The sequence below is a fragment of the Cannabis sativa genome, chromosome X (genome assembly GCF_029168945.1).
Source record: "Cannabis sativa cultivar Pink pepper isolate KNU-18-1 chromosome X, ASM2916894v1, whole genome shotgun sequence".
Lineage (NCBI taxonomy): Eukaryota > Viridiplantae > Streptophyta > Magnoliopsida > Rosales > Cannabaceae > Cannabis > Cannabis sativa.
The window spans coordinates 21401084-21420324 of record NC_083610.1 but is presented as its reverse complement, the minus strand read 5'-3'; the positions used below and the strand labels follow the sequence as shown (position 1 = coordinate 21420324).

The window sequence follows — 19241 nt, the reverse complement described above, 5'->3', positions numbered from 1 at the left end:
TCTCATTTTTTTCAAGTTGTTGTCAATCAATTTTTTTCTTTTTATATTCTCTCAATTTTCACACTTTTTCCACACACATACAACAAACTTCCCATCCAAATTCCCCCAAACTAAAGATCTACTTATGGTATGATTAGGGTCAAATTGTGGATATTCATGGGTTTATCTTTTTATGCTCAATATGTGTAAAACAAAGAATAGGTTAAGGCTCAAAAAAAAGGTAACTAGGATAAAAATTACAAGGATGGCTTGAAAGGTACAATCGATCCAAAAAATTGCCTAAATCACTTTCCTAATCATGCATAATTTATTATTTCGCCTCAAATAGCAAGCAAGCAAGTTCTAGAATTTTCCAAACAACTTTCCACATTCCACAATCAACATGCATAAAACAATTCAATTACTAGCAAATTACCTAATATGATTCTATGCTCAAAATTGAAATTAGTCAAGAATGTAATATCACCAAGCATACGGATTTTTCGAAAATAAGTGAACTTTTCAAATCATGCTATCTACCTACTTTTAAATTGGCTCACATTAAGAAAATTGACTCAAAACAATAAAAACTAAAAACTAAAAATTAAAAGACATAAAACTTAAAAAAAAACTCAAAATAAAAATTAAGTCACTGCTCCCCCCAAACTAAAGTGACACATTGTCCCCAATGTGACATTAAAGAAAAAGGAAAGGAAACTTACCTGGGTGCCACATCAATAAGCGGTTGACGCCCATAATAAGCGTCATGCAAGACAACTTGAAAATTGTTGTTGTACTTGCCTTCAAGCTTGGCAAGTGATGAGTTTGAATCAAAGTCAGTACCAACAACACAAGACTTTGGATGATGAGCTTGGGGAGAAGCCTTTCGTAGCTCGCAGAGGATGTAATATGGTGTTGATGAAATATATAGATTTATTGGTGGTTTATTAGTCAATATCATTGATGAAGTCGAATCAGTGATGCCATGTTCTTCCTCATCCCCCAATGTCACAGTATCTACTCTTTCATCTAACAAACCTTCTTCTTGTTGCTCACTCTCCACGTGGCTATTCATACCCTCACTTGTGATTTCATATTCAATGAGTTCCTCTTCACAAGGATCTTGATATTCAATTGTAGGCTCATTATCTTCCTTGTACTCAACTAATGACCCTTCTTCATTGTAGCAATAACTCTCATAACTTTCATCATTGGAATTATTACATTCTGAATCATGAGCCATTGAATTATCACATAAGGATCTCACCATGTCAGTTAAGCGATTAATCTCTCCTGGAAGTGATTGCATAAGTGCTAGTAGTTGTTCCTCTTTTTCAGATTGTTGAGATGAATTTGGGCAATAAGGTGGGTATTGGTGACTCTAACCCTGAAGTGATGGATCCCAATGCCAGTCGTAATCAAAATCTGCCATATTATTCAATAGATCGATTACGTCATAGCCTCTCATTAATAGAGGCGCTCCAGTTGCCTCTGCTCCATAATCAACCCAACTTCTTGTTTCATCGTTAAGTCCGTTATAAAATAGCCACGTAAAACACCCACTTGAGAAAGTGGGATAACATCTCTCTCCATACTCTTTAAATCTCCTCCAAGCAGAATAGAATGGTTCATTGTGTTGTTGGGCAAAATCCTCAAGATATAGCATCTGGATTTGTCTTGCAGGTCAAGCTCATCAATAAAACATTAGTAAAATAAAATAAAACTAAATTAGTACTAAAAAGATAAAAATTTGAAACAACAAAATTAATACTAAAACTAAAAAGAAAAATCAAATTAGAAAAAAAAATTTAATTTTTAATAATATTAACTATCACTCCCCGGCAACGGCGCCAAAAACTTGTTGCGATATTTTTGCACACGCAAGTGTACGTATCGTTTAAAGTAGTAGACTCACTAGGAGTGAGGTCGATCCCACAGGGAGTGTAGTTAAGTACGTTAAAATTAAACTTTTACTTCTATTTGGTTAAATAAAAAATAAAGAAAGAATTAAGAATAAGAAACTAGTAAGAAACAATTATACAAGAAAATTTAAAGTTAATAAAAACTAGGGTGTCGATTTCAATTGTTTCTATTGAATATGGTCTAATATGATTATTTCCCTAATATTAATTCCAATGCAATAGCAGGTTTACTAAGGTAATTTATAGTCTTCTCAGATATATAAACCTCAATTACATGCAAACTTTCTACTCTCGTGATAAATTTAACATGCAACAGGCATTAAACACAAAAACCCTATAAGGTATCTAAACCATATAGGTACTCTCGTCCTATATCGAAATTCAGTTCTATTCTACTATAGCATATTTGACACTCACTTCTCAGATCTCGCATCAAAATCATAGACAGTTAATTGGTGATCAGGCAATTAAAAGTAATTAAGCACAAATAAAATAGAATACATAGAAATTAGGGGGAAAATTAATCATATTAAAACCATAAACAATGTTAAACAATATCCATCTAACCCTAATTAAAGTGTTTAGCTACACATGTTCATGAGAGCACAATCACACATATTAACTTTAAGAAAAGAGATAAAAATAGAGAAGAGAAGAATGCTGAAAACCCTCTGAAGAATGCCTCCAATATTGCAGTTGATCTCTCCACTTTCCATCTGTATTCTCTCTGTTTTTCTCTCTAAAATTGCTTGATGAAATCAACTCCCTTCTTCCCTTTATATAGGCATTGAAGGCCTAAAAATATGGAAAAAACGCAATATTTAAATTCCCACTCGAATTTAAATTTTTGGGAAACCTCAAACGAGATATTTTTTTCTGCTGCGTCCACTGATAGTATTTGGACTATAACTCTCTCAATATTGCTCGGAATTGAACGATTCAAGATGTTCCGGAAAGATAAAAGAGAGATCTAGAACTTTCATGTTTTGACTTTTTCCAAAATTCAATCAGAAAACCGTCGAATTCAGGCTTGAAGTTTCGGCTTCCACAATTTTCTCTATTTTAAATATCATGATATTTTTTATCTTTTTCTCTGATATTTTTCTAATCTTCTTCTATTTTAAATCTGTAAAAATAAAAGATAACAAGCGTAAAAATGCTCCAAACACGATTAAAACTTAATTAAAAATATACTAAACTTAATCTAAAATTAATACTAAAAATAACCTAACAGTTTTATAAAAAAAATAGTATTTTTGTAAAATATTCCGTGTAAAAGTAAATTTGTAAATTTTTACCTAAAATTCAAAGTAAAAATTCTAAAAAAATTTAATTCCGAAAATTATAAATAAATCATAATTTGTTTTTTTTTTTTAATTTCCATAAAATTCATTAAATTAATTTATGTTTTTTTTAAGGAATAAAAGGAAGGTTTGAAGTGATTGGGGTTATGCAATGCAGGCCGTTGTTGTTTGTTTCTTCATCACAGTATTCAATTCACTCCATTCAGTGGTGACACTCTCTTCTTAATTGCTCATATATAAATATATATATATATATATATATATATATATATATATATTTATAGAAAGAGAGAGAGATCTGAAAGAAAACCCAGGGGCTCTGATTCTGAACAACTAACCAAAGAGATCTGTACTGTTCCTCAAAAATGGAGTACAGGAAAATCAAAGACCAGGTATTCTCATCTCATCTTATGATGCAATGCATTTTCGCTCTTCTCAATCTTCACTCCTGTTCAATTCGTCAACATTTAACTTCATATACATTTTTAATGCATATATGCAGGATAAGGATGAAGATTCAGTCGTTGACGATGTTGAGAGCTTGCGAGGAAAACCGCTTTCTGCTGGTACTTTTTTTCTTTCCATTTTTCAATCTTGTTAGGTTGAAATCTTAATGTGAAACATTTGAATTGTTTACTGATTTCGGTTTGGCGGTGATTGATGCAGCCGTCAGTTTGGGAATCGGTCCAATTGATCGAACCGTATGGAAGCGAAAGTACGAGCTTATATATATATACACATGTTTTTGTGTATTTGACATTAGTTTATTGGTAACTCTAAATTCGTGATCTTTATTAGGTCAATGGTTACTCTTGCTTTGACTGTTCTTACGAGTTCGCAAGCAATTCTGATTGTATGGTCAAAGAGAGCTGGAAGATACGAGTACAGTGTTACTACTGCGAATTTCTTGGTCAGATTTGAGCTGGAGTTAGCTTTGATTTTTTAATTTTGATGTTCATATCAAATTCAGACTTATTAAGCTTCTTTTTTTTCTTCTTTACTTGAATGTAGGTGGAGAGTTTGAAATGTGCATTTTCGCTTGTGGCTTTGGGAAGAATCTGGAATAATGAAGGTGTTACAGAAGATAACAGGTGTTCCTTTCTCTCATTTTCTTTTATGACTCAGCTTTGTTAATTTGAGAAGAACTCACCATATGGATTTTCTTACTTCTACTATGAATCTCTTATGCAAAACTTTAGTCATATGTATGGTTTTTTTTACTTCATATTATCTAAAATTGTCCATTTGTTCTAGTATTTCTAAACAACCCCAAAGAAATCTTATCCGATTTTATACCCTCTGAGAAGTGGTATGACTGACTCCACCCAGATTGTGTGGAATAATTGCTTTTTGTTTTTTGGTTTATAGTTTTATTGATAGGTAATTTGGTAAGGATGAATCGAATTTAGCATTAATTTTATGAGTGTCTGCTGTTGTATTAGATTAAGTACGACGGTAGAAGAAGTCATCGTTTACCCCATTCCAGCAGCTCTTTACTTAGTGAAAAATTTACTTCAGGTTGGTCTCACTAAGTTTTATCTTCTCATTGTAGTTCTGATGTTCTTTCTTTTTGAAATATAACTCTCTATCTATTGTTTTTAATGTGGCAGTATTACATCTTTGCTTATGTGGATGCTCCGGGTTATCAGATTCTGAAGAACCTGAATATAATAAGTACTGGTGTATTATACAGAATAATACTCAAGAAAAAGTACGTGATCTTATTCTGCTTGGCTTGCCAATGACCATATTTGCCATTGTTATGTAAGATTGGGGAAAGAAATGACTGAATTTATGGGGGGCAAAGAGAGACATTAGTGAGCAAATAAAGTTCAATTGAAATTGAGAAAACATGTACGTATGTATTGTTAATCAGGAGAAAACCATGTTTTATCGGTACAAACATGAGGAGAGCTGCTTTTGGATGTGAGATTGGATGGACTAAACAATTTAACTTTGTATAAATGCAGCGGAGAGTTGTCATATTATCCTTGCAATATTCTTAACAAGAATCGTGTTCTGATTACTTCATATATTGCAGGTTAAGTCAGATTCAGTGGGCGGCGTTTATTCTACTATGTGCAGGATGCACCACAGCACAACTGAACTCAAAGTAAGAGTCTACAGCATCATTCAGTTACATCTTTGTGTCTCCTTGAGTATCAAATTTAGCATGCTGGCCATTAGAGTCTGTTTAGGGCTCTTTGGTTGTTTGTTGACTATCAGTCAGGGGTTGAGGATCCCTATTGCTTATACACTGTCCATCACTCTTAGGTTAATAAGTTTATATCATTATAACCTTCCCGAGGATAAAATTCAACTATCAGGCAACATTTTAAAGCAGCCGCATTAAACGTCTCTTACACATATTTATCTCTTGTTTGTTTGGCAGTTCTGATCATGTTCTTCAAACACCTTTACAAGGTTGGATGATGGCGATTGTGAGTTTTCAATAGCTTTCAGGCTCTCGTCTCTTTCCAAAAAAAAAAAAAACAGGTTATTTATTCGTGATCACAAGTGTTTGTACCAATTTTGCAGGTCATGGCACTCTTAAGTGGTTTTGCTGGAGTTTACACTGAGGTGATTTTCTTGTCTTTCTTATAATCTCTGCCCTTTCTTTTACCTTAGGTTTGGGTTCACATTGGCTTCAAATGATTTTTAGAAACACTAATAAATAGGGACTCAAACCTCCACTGAGTCAAGTGGTATCTGAGTGTACTGAAACTGAAACATAACTGTTTACGAAACCTTGTTTTATGCTGCAGGCGATAATTAAAAAGCGCCCTTCAAGGAATATAAATGTGCAAAACTTTTGGCTGTATATTTTTGGAATGATCTTCAATGCTGCTGCAATATTGGTTCAAGATTTTGATGCTGTGATGAACAAGTAACTTGGACTCTTTCTGTTTTCCGATCCTGCTTTTTGTAACAAGTTCTACATGTCTAGCTCACCAATTAATAAATTTTTGTCTCTGTGTTTTAGGGGTTTCTTCCATGGATATTCGTTTATTACAGTACTGATGATACTCAATCATGCAATGAGGTTCGTTACATGTCAATTCTAGCTTGTTTGATTTAGCAATAGTTTTCTTATTCTATCCGCGCTAACAGATTCGCACCTCCAGGCATTTCGATATTGGTCTATTACCACTGTACACTTTTGCTTTAATGTTGAAAACTTATTATGATGCAAAATCTATCCAAAATCTGACTTATGGCATGAACATTTTTTATTTTCTCCTCTTCTTATGAGCATATATGTTAATACTTGAGTTTTCGTAATCATTTATTTTCTTTATTCTCTGTTGTTTTCAGTGGCATTGCTGTATCCATGGTTATGAAATACGCAGACAACATTGTAAAGGTAAGACTTGGAATAAGCATATTTATATGAAAAAAAAAACAGTAGACAATTAAATTATGATCATTAGTACACTTGTTTCGTAATTGAGACTTTCGCATCTATTTATGTAATGCGCTAAGAAACAACATACCCTAGCAAGTCCAGTATCACCCTATTGGTGCTATGCTATTGTTGTTGTTGCTGTTTTCTTCTCTCTGGTCCATGGTGCTGTAATGAACAAATCTCTCTTGTTGATTTAGCTTCATCATATTCTGCAGGTGTATTCAACGTCGGTCGCTATGCTGCTCACAGCAATTGTTTCCGTTTTTCTATTTGGCTTCCATCTATCTCTTGCCTTTTTCCTCGGCTCAACGTAAGTTCGCCTGTCTTATATTCAACTCCAATAAATATTGTATAGAATTTGTTCAAAGTTTATCTTAATCTAATTAAGAATGTTTATTATGTTCATCTCTTAATCCTTTCCCAGTGTCGTCTCCGTATCGATATACCTACACTCTATCGGGAAGCTGCAAAGATAGTAAGAAGGACCAGACCGGACCTCCTCTTGCTACCTCTCTATATCTTATATTCAGTCGATTTTAACGACAACGGTTAGTTCATATAACAAATTTTTCATTCATATAGTGTAAATTAAAGAAGTATATGAGCTGAGCTCTTGTGAAGCTGCTGCTGGTACATGGAACAACAACGATCTCTATTTAAGAAGAAGAGCAACAATGTCTTGTGATAACCCTTTATATTCTCCCTTAAATACATACATGTATTTGTGTTATTTATTTATTTATTTATTAGAGAAGCTTTCTATCATACTGTCTTTTTACACATAAACATGTATAAGAATATATATATATATATATATATATATATATATATATATATTTAATGAGTAGATGATTAGGATTACAGATTAAGCAATCAAGAGTAGACTAGAACGGTGGTTTTTTATATTGACAAATTATACTGATTGTTTGTGAATGCTTTTTCCTCCACAGCAACAGCAGACGTAAAGAGATACTCACAACTTTATGTGTTTTTTTTAATGAAAGAATAATAATAAGTGATTTTTGTGTTTTTTTTTTAAATAAAAAAATAAAAGAATTTGAACTTTGCTTAGACGAATTCCAATTAGATGATCCCATTCCCACTAGTTATAACCTACATTACTACGTACATGAAATTAAAAACCCTTTTAAAAGTGGGAGGAAAGATTAGGGGTAACATTTTGATTTGGAGTAATGGGCATCCATTCTTATTTGGGATATGTTACAAAATAGCAATGCTATTAGGCAATTTAATGGGAGGTAATTACACTCTATACCCTTTTTATATTATCTTCTTTTATTTTTGCCTTCTTTTTTAAAGTCTATCATTTTTACCTTTTTTTTTAAACATTGTACCAATTTTGCCCTTGTCACTTCAAGATACTCTCTCTATGTGACTCTCTTATGTCAGGGTATTTTGGGTACAATACATATAAAAAGAGGTATGTTTCAAATAAATATAAAATTAGAGGTAAATTTGATTAATTGATTAATAAAAGAGGTATTTTTCAACTTACCCCAATTTATGGTGTCTAAGACTAACACCATACCGATACCGATGTAATGTGTTGTGGGTGGTGATCGGTTTCTTATATTATTTATTAAATTAAAATGTGTAAAATTCGATATTAATTTGCACCAATAGTGGTATGTTATATCTTGTGATGTTTGGCACTTACGAGCATTTCTAATTGAGGGTAACATTTATAGTTGCTAAAGTACACCTATCATTTTAAACTATTTTTTTTTTATTTTCTTTATCATCTACATAAGATTTGTTACATTTTCTAAAAAAAAAAATACTCTAATAATTTAACTTATAAAGTTGTCCACCATTGTCTTATATTACATTAAATTAATAATTTTTTAGGTAAAAAATAACTATGTGGTTATTGTCTAAACAACACTTAACATAAAATTAATGTTTAGATCACATTGCATATGTAGCAAGGTCACTTTAATAAACTACTCGCTTTAGAGATGCTCTAAGGTGCCCTTAGCATTTCTCTTTAAAAAAAATATCATTTTTGGCACACTTTTGAAATTTTTAGTACAGTCAATTTTTTCTTTTCTTTTTAAATTTTACAATTTTTTTCTTTTCAATTTTACCAAATCTTATAAACAATATGAAACAATAAGAATGCAACATACAACACGGTAGAAACAACATGAAAACATAATAATGTGAATGAATAGTTCATATTTTTGTAAAAAATAAAAAGAACTTCTATTCCATAAAAATATTTAAAGTTCCAATTTTTATCATTTTTTATTTATGGGTCATTATTAAGAGAATTTCATTATCTTTTACTTGTACAAACACACAATGTTAGTCTTCCCAACCCATAAATTAGAGTTCTATACGAGATTGTTTATGTTACCATACTAACTGATACACACAATTTCTGGAAGTGAATTGCTAAACCCATTAATCATTTTGTAAAGTTAAACTAGAACACGGAAAATCCACACTCCTATGTATGTTTTAAGTGTGGAAAATCATTCATTATACCTTACATTCCTCACATTCATTCAACTCATGTGTTAATTATACATGATCATATATGCTTGCAAGAAAAGCCTGCCAAATAGAACCAATCTTAAAGACTCAGTTTTCTTCAACTTAAATTTTACAATAAAAAATAAAAAAATGCATAGCACACCACTTTATTCAAAAGCAACCCCTTCAAATCAAAAACTATATATATAGTCATTCATTCCCACTCATCCCATATCAAACACTTCTTCTCTCCATTCAATTTTTCCTTTACTAGAAAATGGCTTTCTCTTTGCTTTCTAAGCTTTCCCTTTTGGCATTGTTGTCTTTGTCTCTCTTTGCCTGTTCTTCATTAGCCCATGATGACTTTTCAATAGTTGGCTACTCTCCTGATCACCTAACTTCCATTGACAAACTCATTCATCTTTTCGACTCGTGGATCTCGAAACATGGCAAAATCTATGAAAGTATAGAGGAGAAGATTCAGAGATTTGAGATATTCATAGATAACTTAAAGCATATTGATGAAACAAATAAGCAAGTCAGTGATTACTGGTTGGGGCTTAATGAGTTTGCTGATATGAGCCATGAGGAGTTTAAGAGCAAGTATTTGGGACTCAAACCTGTTTTCACTGAGAGAAAAGAATTTTCTGAGAAATTCAGTTATAGAGATGTGGTGGATTTGCCCAAGTCTGTGGATTGGAGAAAGAAAGGAGCTGTCACTGCAGTCAAGAATCAAGGTTCATGTGGTAAGTACAGAAAAAAATGGTGATATTGTGACTATTTGGTGCTCTTCTACATTGGTTTTAATGTTTATCTTTGTTTATGTTGAGCAGGAAGTTGTTGGGCATTTTCCACTGTTGCTGCTGTTGAAGGCATAAACCAGATTGTGACAGGAAACTTGACATCCTTGTCCGAGCAGGAACTGATCGATTGTGACAGAACATTCAACAGTGGCTGCAATGGTGGTTTGATGGACTATGCCTTTGAGTACATAAAGTCTAGTGGTGGACTTCACAAGGAAGATGATTACCCTTATCTTATGGAGGAAGGTACCTGTGAAGAGAAGAAGGTAAGGAACATTATATAGGGCCCCAAATAACCAAAAATTAAGATCCTTCTTTTTAGCCATAAACAATGGTAGTTTCTTATATTGCTATCTAATCATTTTTGTGGCAGGGTGAGATGGAAAGAGTGACCATTAGTGGTTATCAAGATGTGCCAGCAAATGATGAACAAAGTCTTCTCAAGGCATTGGCTCACCAACCTATTAGTGTAGCCATTGATGCTTCTGACAGAGCTTTCCAGTTCTACAGTGGGGTAAGCTCTTGTTAAAACACATTACTTTTTCTCTCTATATATAAAAATTCTTGACTAAAATTGGGATTTTTCAGGGAGTGTTTAACGGGCGTTGCGGAACTGATCTTGATCATGGAGTTGCAGCAGTGGGATATGGAACATCCAAAGGAGGAGATTACATCATAGTAAGAAACTCATGGGGATCAAAGTGGGGAGAGAAAGGTTACATAAGGATGAAGAGAAACATTGGTAAACCAGAAGGAATCTGTGGTATCTACAAAATGGCTTCATTTCCTACCAAAAAGCATTGATTTCTCTACTATTGTGTGTTGTGCTTATTCCCTTCAAAAGCAAACCTTTGCTATTTTTTTCATTGTTGTTGTTTTTCTTTCCCAAACTTATAAGCTTCACTTGTAACCTACTCTTGTTACTTCAATAAAATAACTTAGACAATCATAGTATATTTGAACTTGTCTAAATGAGATGAAACCAATGGTCATGATCTAAAAGTTCCATTTCCTAATTAGATGAAAGAACATGTTGGTTAGTACATTAGAAAACTCATGCAATGACCTTGTTTAATAGGTAGATTATGTAAATAAGAGGATATAGTAACCCAAGGTATACAAGATTTATACAACTAAGTAAGAATGATATATTGTCACTCAACAAAACTTTTGCAAGCTTAATAATAAGAATGCAAGTAGCTCAAGTAACCCATTGAAATAAAGTTTTCCTTTTAGGACATTATTTATTTCATTCCACCAAGAATTCCTAAACCAAATTCTTGAGACTCTTCACTTCATAACCTACAACAATCTTCTAAGACAAATAACATTCTTAAATTGGGATATAGTTTTTTCAATATCTTGTTCCATTTTGTCACAAAAACAAGAACAATGTTTACTAATGTTTGGTGCATGGGATATTTGCTTGCTTGGCATGAAAGAAACTTTACTTTGAGTTTGAGCTCTTTTTACTTGGTAAAATCACCATAGAATGAAAGAAGATAACAGAAAAATGTTGTTAGGCATTCACATGAGTTTTTATAACAGGTTCATAAAATACATTTTGGAAATAAAATAGGGTAAAATATGCAAAAAATTGTCAAAATTAGTATATTTTCAAAGTATTTACAGAGGTTTTGATCCAATTTTTATAGCTGAACCTAAAATTTATGTTTAACACATATACTATCACACAATCATCATCATCATAAAATGTAATGTTGAAGAAAATAGAGAAACTTTTGAAAATTAAAATATGTATTTTTGTAGCATTAAATATTTGCTCCATTAGAGGTTTGTTGTATATTCATCAAATTAGTTATATGTCGCTCAGATTTAACCTTATGTCACTCAAATTCATAATGAGAATCAAATTAGAGGTTTGTGAATAAGATTTGCTCCATTTTCCACCAATTTATGAACTTTACAAATACAAATTTTCCATAATTTGACTTAAAAACTCATTAAAGCTACACAAAATCTAAATTTTTTACGCAATTTGGTCAAATATTAGTTGTCTTACTTGTAGTCAGTAATATCTTGACTTTGTATACTTTTTGACTAGACAATTAACTTGTTGGCTGGAACTCTCTTACAATTTTTCTTATTTTTGATTAAAATCTACACAGAATATTTTTAATAAAAAAAGTTTATAAAACCAAAAACAGATGTTCTTTTATTTTAGTGATTATGCCCTGCATGGTGGAGCTCTTGAATATATGGGAAAAAAAGAATTTGGCTTATAATGGAAATAGGTGGTCCACCAAGACTTTCACAAGATCCTACTTGAAATCTTCATCATGTATCTCAGCATAACTTTATAGCAATGTCCCTACGTCCATAAAGTTACAAAGACATCATCTCATCATTAATAAATAAAATTCATCCTACACATTTGGCAAGTACTATGAATAATTTTTTTGGTACAATAAACTCATCAAATATAGTTTAGAAAATGGTATAAAAATAACTCCAAAAACTAGAAATTATTGAGAAAAAAAAATACAGTGTATAAAATGAATGAACTACTTCTTTTATTGTCAATTAGTTTTGAAATGGAACTCTATGTATCTTACTCTAAATTCTAACATGGTATTAGAGTCAAACTAAAATTTTCACTGTCTCTCCTTTAATCTCCATTTGAGACCTTTCGATTTATGTGTGCTAGTTTTCAACATTGGGGTCTTTGATCTGTTTCAAAATCTACAAATTTTCCGACGTGTACACTTACAAATTTTTCGATATTTGGCTTTGCGAGATTCTTTTAAATGTCACGTTCGACCCTGTGGTCTTTAAAGGTCGTTCATTATACTTACACTTTCCAACCCCAAATGTGAAGAGAGTATATTAGAGTTAGTCCCACATTGTTAATGTGTAGAAATAAATTACCATACATAAGATGAATGAACTACTCCTATTAATTTTGAAATAAAACTCCATACATCTTATTCTAAATTTCAACAAAAGCACTAAATAGTTTACAAAATAATTTTTATAACAATATGCAAATGCAGTGTGATTCTATCATATTTGTCATTAAAATTAATTATATTTTCACCTTTCTTAAAACTATAATGCAACTATTAAAAATCCAAATATAATATTTGTATGATATCATTATAACTTACTTTCCTAATGTTTAGTCCATGGAGTCCTTTTTTAGCCATGATCAAGATCATGCTTGGAAGAAAAGCATTCCAAGCAAATGAGAACCAAGCTTAAAGATTTACTCATCTAATTAACAAAACATATTATACCACTTCACTTTAAAGCTACCTCTAAAAATACACCTATATATATAACCACCCCATCTCCCTTCCCTCTCATTCATCCAATATCAAAACATCTTCCATTTTCTTCTTTTATAGTACCAAATGGCTTTTTCTTGGCTATCTAAGCTTTCCCTTTTGGCATTGTTATCTTTATCTCTCTTTGCCTATTCTTCATTAGCCCATGACGACTTTTCAATCGTTGGTTATTCTCCTGATCACCTCACTAGCATTGACAAACTCATTCATCTTTTCGACTCGTGGATCTCGAAACATGGCAAAATCTATGAGAGTATAGAGGAGAAGATTCAAAGATTTGAGATATTCATAGATAACTTAAAGCACATTGATCAAACAAATAAGCAAGTCAGTGATTACTGGTTGGGACTTAATGAGTTTGCTGATATGAGCCATGAAGAGTTTAAGAGCAAGTATTTGGGACTCAAACCTGTTTTCACTGAGAGAATAGAATCTTCTGAGAAATTCAGTTATAGAGATGTAGTGGATTTGCCCAACTCTGTGGATTGGAGAAAGAAAGGAGCTGTCACTGCAGTCAAGAACCAAGGTTCATGTGGTAAGTACAGAAAAATTTACCTATCATAGTATGTAACAACATGGTGGTTTTAATGTTTTTCTTTGTTTATGTTGAGCAGGAAGTTGTTGGGCATTTTCCACTGTTGCTGCTGTTGAAGGCATAAACCAGATTGTGACAGGAAACTTGACATCCTTGTCCGAGCAGGAACTGATCGATTGTGACAGATCATTCAACAATGGCTGCAATGGGGGTTTGATGGACTATGCCTTTGAGTACATAAAGTCTAGTGGTGGACTTCACAAGGAAGATGATTACCCTTATCTTATGGAGGAAGGTACCTGTGAAGGGAAGAAGGTACTGATGATCAAAATTAAGATCATTCATTTTAGCCATAAACAATGGTAGTTTCTTGTATTGCTATCTAATCATTTTTGTGGCAGGGTGAGATGGAAAGAGTGACAATTAGTGGTTATCAAGATGTGCCAGCAAATGATGAACAAAGTCTTCTCAAGGCATTGGCTCACCAACCTATTAGTGTAGCCATTGATGCTTCTGACAGAGCTTTCCAGTTCTACAGTGGGGTAAGCTCTTGTTAAAACACATTACTTTTTCTCTCTCTATATATAAAAATTCTTGACTACAATTGGGATTTTTCAGGGAGTGTTTAACGGGCGTTGCGGAACTGATCTTGATCATGGAGTTGCAGCAGTGGGATATGGAACATCCAAAGGAGGAGATTACATCATAGTAAGAAACTCATGGGGATCAAAGTGGGGAGAGAAAGGTTACATAAGGATGAAGAGAAACATTGGTAAACCAGAAGGTATCTGTGGTATCTACAAAATGGCTTCATTTCCTACCAAAAAGCATTGATTTCTCTACTAATGTGTGCTGTGCTGTGCTGTGCTGTGCTTTTTGCTTTTTTTCTTTCCATTGTTGTTGTTTTTCATTCCCAAAGTTATAAGCTTCACTTGTAACCTACTCTTGTTACTTCAATAAAATAACTTAGACAATCATAATATATTGAACTTGTGTCTAAAAGTGAGATGAGTTCTATTTCTTAATTAGATGAAAGAACATGTTGGTTAGTACAGAAAAAAAAAACTCATGCAAGGTTTTTTAAAGGGAAAATCAGTAAAGTGTTTCATTAATCCAGAAATCAATATATATACAAGTTGTTCACAAACTAAATCCAGCTAACATGGTTAGAGCAGTTAATACTCTCTCAGTTCAAACATTCAAATATTCCTTTCTTCTACTCATCTTCTTCACTATCTGTACTCCTGTCATGACTATCAAACAAGTCTTCAGGTAGGTCATACACGATCATCCCCGGAAAAATCCTCAAGAAATCCTCTTTCACTTTCTCTCTCAATTCCGGGTAAGGCAGGAGCCCCTTTAGAATAACTCGAAATGGTAGAGAGAGTGGGGGGTCAGGGGAAGATGTCATCTCATTGTATATGTACATTGCCTCTGATGGTAATCCATTGTCTAGGAACACTCTAACAATGTCCCCATATGTATGCTGATCAAACACAACGTTTTCACTCTTTAAATCTTGCCAAACCTTCATTGCTTCATTCACCTTTTTGTTTCTTGCAAGCATCATCAGCATATCTCGGTAAAAGAACATGTCTGGTCGGTACCAAATCTCTTTACGCACCTCGTCATACATCTGAAGGGGAAAACATAATGGTAGTAAAAATTAAATAATGAAAACTGCCCAACAGAACATGTTCTGTCATATGAATTTTTATATCGTTTTATGGATGCAACACAAGAAATAAACTACCTAAATTAACCAATCTTCAATTATACTCTAGTTGTCTTTCTTGAGGGAAATTCCAGCATAGAAAAATATAAGCTCACTGCCTAACTCTATATATATCCTAGATATATCGAGAATACATCCATCGAGTAAGTAAAGAGGAAAATGGGTCATGATACAGAAGTACTCGAGTTCTTGGACTTCACTACATTGTCTTGAGAATGCAAATACAATGCTTATGCTTGAAAGATGAAGAGGTACTTGAAACAGTGTATTAACACACCAGCAAAACTCAACGACATCCACACTATTTAGCTTCCAAATAATCAATATCTAATGTTGTAGTTTAATGAAAATATTCTCTTGACTACCCTCCCCTGTACATACTATACATGTATATAAATCATTCTAACTTCATCTAAAAGAAAGGTTATACACTTCCAAAATAAAAACAGAGAGAGAAAGAGAGATTAAAATTTTAAACTCAATTTTGTTCATTTCTAACAATACTTGCAATAAAATTCAATAGAGTGAAGAAGGTATATGAAAAAAAAAGCAAAGAACTTGATAGAAACCTATGAAGGAGGGAGCTAAAAGGACAATGATATTGGTGACTTGATATAGTTGTTGGAATTAGTTTGTTGGGAATGTAGTTATATTCTAGCTAAACCTTTGGGGGCGTTTGGTATGAGGTTTAAACTTCATGGGAATGAGAATGTCAAACTAAATTAAATTTTAATAACCAAGGAGTTTGTGTTTCCAAATAGATCCTACTTTTTAAATTAAAATGGTAGTAATGTTAATCTCTTCCAACACTTTTACATATTCTCTCCAAGTCTATTCCCTCTAACTCTATTATATCCACACATAACAAACACCCCATTAAGTGTCATTTGGTTGGAAGAAATGGAAACTTAGCTAGAATAAGAATGACATCAACAAAGAAATGGAATAAAAATTGCTTTCTTTCCATTCCATTTCATTTCATTACCTCAAACCAAAAGCTGCCTTAGCTATATAAATATCGATTCTATGCATAATAGGCATTAGGGTATTGAGGAATTCAATCCCTAGCTAATTGGATTGTCAAGAGTGGAAAGTCTCTCGAATTACTTTCAGCCATTGGACCTGAATTTTGCTAATTAATACAGAAACCCTCTCATTTCTAACTCATATTTCTCTTCCATTTTCAGAACTTAGTACACATGACTATACTCAATAGTAAAAAACGCAAATTTGAAAATCTTTTCATTTTCTTTTCTCGGCAACCAAACAGAGAAGAGAAAACACATATATCAAATACTTGATTACTACTGAATAAAAATAAAAAAAATGAGTAACCTTCATGGATAGAAAGACCTCGTTCTGTCTCTGAAACTCGACAAGAACAGAGACGAGATCGGACTTGAGTAAGCGGGAGACATGCGAGCGTATGAAGCGGTCGAGTTTAAATGAGTCCGATCGGATTCGCTTGAGCTCCTTGGCGACGATCAAACCTTCCTTGCTCATCTCCTTCTTCCGCCGCCATATGGAGAGGCTAGGGCTCGAACTCGAAGCCGCCGAATACGAGAAATGGCGCCGCAATCGGGTTTCGTGGTGCGATTGAGGATGAAGAGGAAGATTATTGGAGGGTGCAGGAAGGGGTTTGGGTGCAGATTTCCGCAGAAGATTTTGAACCAAGCGTAACATTAGAGACTCGTTGTAACTTAGCCACTCACTCCTTATATATATACATATATATATATATATATATATATAACAATGGAAATGGTGGTCCAGAAGGAGGACAAAGGCAGCAACTTTAGAAGAGGTGAAGCAGGAGGAGGAAGAGGAAGGCAGCACCAAACCAAGCTTTTTTTTTTTTTTTTTTTTGTTGCTCTGTGTAGAAGAAATGTGGGAGGTGAAGAAGATAGAGTTAAGGTTTTCTAAATTTTATTTGGGCTTTATTTAATTATTTAGTTACAAATTTTGACACTAACAATTACTTTCAAATTTTATCTTAATAAATTCAAAATTTAAGTTTGGTTAATATTAACGAAAATTATAGTTTTATTAAATTTAGGATACTAACTCAAAACTTTAAATATTTATATCACTATTTATCATTTTAGTATCATCTTAATAAATAAAAATATTAAAAATAATTTAGTTAAACTTTAAATAATAATTCGGGGTATTATAAAAGTAGGTGGTCCCCACTCAACACTAGTATTTTAAATATAAATCGAATTTTTTGGCACGACACGAAATCAGTACGAGCATGACTACACACACAAAAAATATAAACTTGAGCATAACTAGGAGTGCACATCGAGTGAGTTTTACCAAATTTTAAATTTTTGAGTTTGGGTGTATAGAATTAGTAACCCACCTGTTTATGTGATTGGGTTTTCGAGTTTCAGCTGCAGGTGGGTCAGGTTTGGGTTGAATCAGGTCTAGGTGGATTTTGACCGAGTTAGAGTTGGACTGACTTTTCTTTCTTTCTCTTTTTTTTTGAAAAATTATTATTTTTATATATTTTTTCATAAAGAAAAAAAAAATTAAAACAACATCATTGTTTAGAATTAGTTTTTTTAGTTTTGTTTTAAGTTTATGTTTTCAAAAAATATATAAAAAAAACTATATATATACAGGTGTTGGGGTGGGTTCGGGTATAACCCAATTTTTTCGAGTTTTGGATTAATGAAATTTGAACTCGGCCAATGATGAACCGAGTTTAATTCGAATTGGATTTACAACAATTGTAACCCGATTTTTTCGAGTTTTTCAGGATTCAGACCGAGTGGGTTTCTAATGTAAATGTGCACCCCTAAGCATGACATGACACAATACTATAAAGTGATATAACACAACACAAAAAATATATACTTAAGCACGACCGGTAAGCATAATAAACTAGCCCGAAAAGCATAAACAAAACATAAAAAATTCTATAATTTAATAATTATAACAATAAATCATTCAAAAAAAAAAAAATTATAACAATAATATATATGTATTTGTTAATTATAAATAAGTTAAAATAATTATTAAACTTAAATATAATACTTTATTCGACATTGAATATTATAATTTTATAATTAAAATTATTAAAAATGTAAAATAAAACTATATATTATAATATTATTTATAAGTAAATATTTAAATTCTAATAATTTTTTTATATGATTGTAAATTTACTAAAAATTACATAAATATAATTGAAATTATAAAATATGTATATAGTTTAATAACGAACTCATTAATTGGAAAAAAAATGAAAAAATACAACATGAATTTGAGCACGGATATGAAAACGGGTTGATTAGTTTAAGAAAAACGGACTAACAAACCAAGCCTACGAGCCTTATCAGACCTACTTTTTGAAAATGTTAGCACAACACTACCTATTCTTTTTAGTGCAGAGCACAACACTACTCATATTTTAGAAAACATAAAAAAAAAAGTGTGGATCGGCCAACACGACACTCATGAATTTTCAGCACTACTCTCCACCATGACTTTCACAAAATCCTACTTAAAACCTTCGCCATGTATCTCAGTTCTCAGCATATTTTTAAAGCAATATCCCTACATCCATAAAGTTACAAAGACATCATCTCATCACTAATAACTAATTAAACTCATATAAAAATATATATTTTGTAAGTTTTATGAATCATGTTTTGTTCAGCAAATATAGTTAAAAACAAAAACAAAAACCCAAAAGACCAGCAATTATATGAAGAAAGTGGACAAGTCAGTTAAAAAACAATA

The 19241-nt window shown here is 32.4% G+C and overlaps 4 protein-coding genes across 5 annotated transcripts; 3 read left to right on the top strand and 1 right to left on the bottom strand.

Annotated features, from left to right (window-relative positions):
* Positions 1–3290: 3290 nt before the first annotated feature.
* Positions 3291–7376, top strand: LOC115702846 (CMP-sialic acid transporter 4). 2 transcript variants are annotated; one of them, XM_061106896.1, is made up of 16 exons: positions 3343–3444; positions 3477–3597; positions 3708–3771; positions 3872–3920; positions 4004–4115; positions 4217–4296; positions 4648–4723; positions 4816–4916; positions 5247–5318; positions 5598–5646; positions 5744–5785; positions 5971–6092; positions 6189–6248; positions 6521–6569; positions 6827–6921; positions 7036–7376. In XM_061106896.1, exons 2-16 carry the CDS (start codon positions 3571–3573, stop codon positions 7085–7087), a joined length of 1050 nt encoding a protein of 349 aa, XP_060962879.1. In that variant the 5' UTR covers positions 3343–3444; positions 3477–3570; the 3' UTR covers positions 7088–7376. The 2 variants fall into 2 exon arrangements, with proteins under 2 accessions (XP_030486144.2, XP_060962879.1); XM_030630284.2 differs by having other exon boundaries at positions 3291–3597.
* A 1893-nt stretch (positions 7377–9269) lies between these two features.
* On the top strand, positions 9270–10867 carry LOC115702847 (cysteine protease XCP1-like). Its single transcript, XM_030630286.2, has 4 exons — positions 9270–9856; positions 9944–10179; positions 10287–10427; positions 10502–10867. The coding sequence occupies exons 1-4, from the start codon at positions 9388–9390 to the stop codon at positions 10715–10717; spliced, it is 1062 nt and encodes a 353-aa protein (XP_030486146.2). The 5' UTR covers positions 9270–9387; the 3' UTR covers positions 10718–10867.
* Positions 10868–13097: 2230 nt separating this feature from the next.
* Positions 13098–14738, top strand: LOC115702848 (cysteine protease XCP1). Its single transcript, XM_030630287.2, has 4 exons — positions 13098–13756; positions 13836–14071; positions 14158–14298; positions 14375–14738. The coding sequence occupies exons 1-4, from the start codon at positions 13288–13290 to the stop codon at positions 14588–14590; spliced, it is 1062 nt and encodes a 353-aa protein (XP_030486147.2). The 5' UTR covers positions 13098–13287; the 3' UTR covers positions 14591–14738.
* LOC115702849 (pentatricopeptide repeat-containing protein At1g62350) lies at positions 14630–17417 on the bottom strand. Its single transcript, XM_030630288.2, has 2 exons — positions 16827–17417; positions 14630–15392 (listed from the first exon to the last, which is right to left on the bottom strand). The coding sequence occupies exons 1-2, from the start codon at positions 17172–17174 to the stop codon at positions 14973–14975; spliced, it is 768 nt and encodes a 255-aa protein (XP_030486148.2). The 5' UTR covers positions 17175–17417; the 3' UTR covers positions 14630–14972.
* Positions 17418–19241: the final 1824 nt, after the last annotated feature.